The sequence below is a fragment of the Chinchilla lanigera genome, unplaced genomic scaffold (assembly GCF_000276665.1).
Source record: "Chinchilla lanigera isolate Chin_1 unplaced genomic scaffold, ChiLan1.0 scaffold00002, whole genome shotgun sequence".
Lineage (NCBI taxonomy): Eukaryota > Metazoa > Chordata > Mammalia > Rodentia > Chinchillidae > Chinchilla > Chinchilla lanigera.
In genome coordinates this window covers 22,870,006-22,873,610 of record NW_004955403.1, presented here as the reverse complement: position 1 = coordinate 22,873,610, position 3,605 = coordinate 22,870,006, and the positions used below count along the sequence as shown (strand labels likewise).

Sequence of the window (3,605 nt, the reverse complement as noted above, 5' to 3'; positions counted from 1 at the left end):
TTTCTCACACAAGAGAAACAAGATGATATTTAAAAAAAAAAGTATGCTTGCCATATGGCTAGTTGAAATACATAAGTAAAATGAATGCATATCACCATTGGTTATAAACACTTGACTTTAATATTATAGTCATTCGCATGAATATGGACATTAGTAAAATGAGGCCAGATTGAAATGAGTGAATCTGAAGCATATTTGATGACACTACTGTAAATTAAAAAGTCAAAAAAAGCAAAATGTATTGATTCTCAATCATAAATGAGCCCATGATTCATCTGAGGTACAGAAGTCCTTAGTGTCCTCCAGGAAATGGTTTCAGAACCAGCCTCCCAGAGTCCAAAATCTGCAAATGCTCAAGTATATTTGTTGTAGAATTTCCATGTAACCTGCACATCCTCCTATACACTTTAAATCACCTCTGCATTACATGCAATAACTAAAACAATGTAAACTCTGTGCTATGCAGATAGCTAATCATTGTTGTATTGCATTGTTTGGGAATAATGAAAAAATCCTGTAGATGTTCAGTATAGGTGAGAATTATGTAAATATTTTCTTTTTAGTGTTGGTTGAATCCCCAGATGCAGAACCTATGGGTACTGAGGATCCACTGTCCTGCTAAAATACAGAGTCCTTGCCCACTGCATTATTCGGGCACACTGGGTTGGAACAGAAAACATTACTCAAAAATCTTCATCGTTAGCAAGCATTTCCAGTGATTATGATTCCCTCAGGGAAATGAAAGTGTGAAAGCGTAGAGTAGCTTGTCCCTGTAATAGGGCCTCTGATTTCTCACATTTGAGTTGTATCATAATTAACGTGATAGTGTTTGCATTTATTTGTAGGTCAAAAGTTTGCTGTGATGGAAGAAAAAACCATTCTTTCCTGTATACTGAGACGGTTTTGGGTAGAATCCAACCAAAAAAGAGAAGAACTTGGCCTCTCAGGAGAGCTGATTCTTCGAGCAAATAATGGCATTTGGATCAAGTTGAGGAGGAGGATTGCAGATGAATCCCAGCTGTGTACTCCTGCGGTGCCTTTATCATGATAAAGATCTTTGGAGAAGAGAAACTTCAAATTTGTGATTTATAGATCATGAGCTCAATATTCTGAATCACCAGACCTAATGTTTTGTTGCCCCACTGATCTTGGGATCCATTGTGTAAATCAGAGAGTTTTGTATTTTTGTTACCACCATAGATGTTACATTAAACCTGATCTGGGCCTAGAAGGTACAGTTAGCTGAGTCTGTACCAAAATAAACCTATAACAAGTTTAAAATAAGCCTATAACAATGGAGGGATCTGCAAGTCAATTCAATGTCATTTGACAGACTTAAATAATACAATTTAACTGAAGCTTTAGAATATTTTAAAGTTATTCTGGTTGAGTCAGGAATATATACAAGAAGTGATCAAAATATACAGTGAATGTTTAGTTAAAACATATTACTGCTGTACACATTGCCTTTAATGTCCCCTCAAAATACTCTCCCTAGCTTCAGACACTTATCCCATGGTTGCCCCTTTCTGAAGCAGTTCTCCTAGATGTCTTCTTTCATATATTTATGAGCTGTGATAAAAACATGGTGAATGCAGCTGCTATCCAGTGGAAAAGCAGGCCCAGAACAAGAATGTTCTTGTCCACCTTATTTACCAGGTCTGGCACTGTGCAACTTCTGGATCAGCCCCCAAGTCAAAATAACCATGGAAGTAAACATTTTGAATTGATTTAGTATATTGAGGCACTCAAGATGGTGCCACTAAAGAATTTCCAGAGCTGCTTCAGAAAGTGGCAACAGTGATGGAATGAGTGTGTTTGAAGCAATGGGAAGTACATTTGAGGGGAATCATTGGCAGTGTGTCTTTTTCTGTAACAAACGTTTTGTACAATTTAAAGTTTGATATATTTTTTGATCACAGCTCATATCACATAACTTGAACCTGGTGAGTAGTTAGGCCCACTGCCTTAAGGGGTTTATGTTTTTAAAATTGTACCAGTGGCATCAGTTATGAGAATAATAATTACTGTGCACTTTGCAGATTTTATTATGTATAGCAGATCATTTACAAGTTAAGTTCTGTTGCCTTCTGACTGCACTTCTTGTCGTCCTTTCTGTAGAGTCACACTTACCTTTCCAGGTCGTGTGTTGTTGAAGGAGATTCCTCTCGGTACTCTCTGTTCTGTCATAGTACCTCAGAGGGCTGATTATATTCAGAGCTGGAATGACCTCCAAACTCATCTGCTTGTGTTCTCTTGTATTAGAGTGAGGGAACAGAATCAATAAGAAGGTAACTTTCTACCAAAAGTTATGCTGTTAGTTTGGATTAGGCTGGAAATAGAGGTCTGTATTCTAATGTCTCTGCTCCAATTCTGATAGACTTCCTACCACAATATACTATTGCTCTATGGAACTTGGGCCTATGGCTAGATATATTCTTAGAATTCAGGATTTCTGCCCTTGGCTTAGGCATATTTCTTTTGGAATTTTCCCACCTTTAAGTAAACAAAGAAGCCACTCATCCATATTTAATAACCCAGTCCTATCTCAGTTTAGTGCTGGAACTCCAGACAGTTCCATCCCGTGGAACACACCTGATCAAACAGATCCCTGGTACACATTCTCTGAATTTTAATTTGATACCCAAAGTCTCTACTTCTCACTGATTTTTTAAAAAAAGCTTTCAATAAGTAATTTTAAGAAAATAAGTTGTTTTTTCCAATTTTCCCAAGGCACTATCAGGTAGAAGAAACAGATTAAGAGGGTAAAATATGTATCATTCAATGGATAGCAAAAGAGCCATCAGACAAGCAGTTCAGCCTGACGCACTGAGTGTCCCATCATCAGCAACACCACTAACTCTCCAAAAGCTCTTATACATACTAGACGATACACTTGGAAAAGATTCCCATCAGATGATTAGCTTTCTGGAAAACACATATACACGGTAAATCTCATTCCTAGATAAATTTTGGATAATAAAATCTTTATTCGTGGAAATTGTTATAATCTCAATTTATGCACTTACATTTAACCCTGGCTTTTTCTATTTTCAGTGAATCTACATTAGACATTAAATTATATTTACAGGAAACCATTGCTTACTGTTATTTTTGGCCTAAATATCCATTTAACCCGAGAATAATCTGTTACTCATATTTTAATTCATTCAAACTGTGTCAGAGTTGGAACTGAGAACTTATGTTATACTCTGTATTATCAAATACTTGTTTGTGTCCTAATCACCTGCCTTACTTCTGCTTGAAAAAGCTATCTCAAGAAAAATAAATTACATTTTAGATTTGGACACTTTTTTTTCTAATTAAGTCAGTTTGAAATACAACTTTAAAAGGTAAATTGGTGGAAGCTCACTAATAATAAAGGAAATACACTTTAAAGAAGTCATCGGTGGCTCTGAGACTGTCTGATAATGTGTTTCTTGTGCCTTTGTCATAGATTACAAACTTCCCTGATTCTAAGGGATAAGGAAGTAGAATATCAGGGCATTTGGCTCACCTGACAGCAGAAATTGAAATCTCAGAGAACCACTTGGGAATCTGCAAAAGCGACTGATTGGCTTGGACCCATGAATTTAGAGGCTCAA

The 3,605-nt window shown here is 36.5% G+C and overlaps 1 protein-coding gene across 1 annotated transcript in view; it reads left to right on the top strand.

Moving 5' to 3' along the window:
- LOC102018145 (cytochrome P450 4V2) overlaps nucleotides 1-3,312 on the top strand; it is a gene marked incomplete at its 5' end in the record, with an annotated part of 41,923 nt that extends 38,611 nt beyond the window's left edge. Inside the window, 1 exon segment of the mRNA XM_005373433.2 lies at nucleotides 846-3,312. Within this exon segment, the coding sequence (XP_005373490.2) occupies nucleotides 846-1,048 (203 nt within the window).
- Nucleotides 3,313-3,605: the final 293 nt, after the last annotated feature.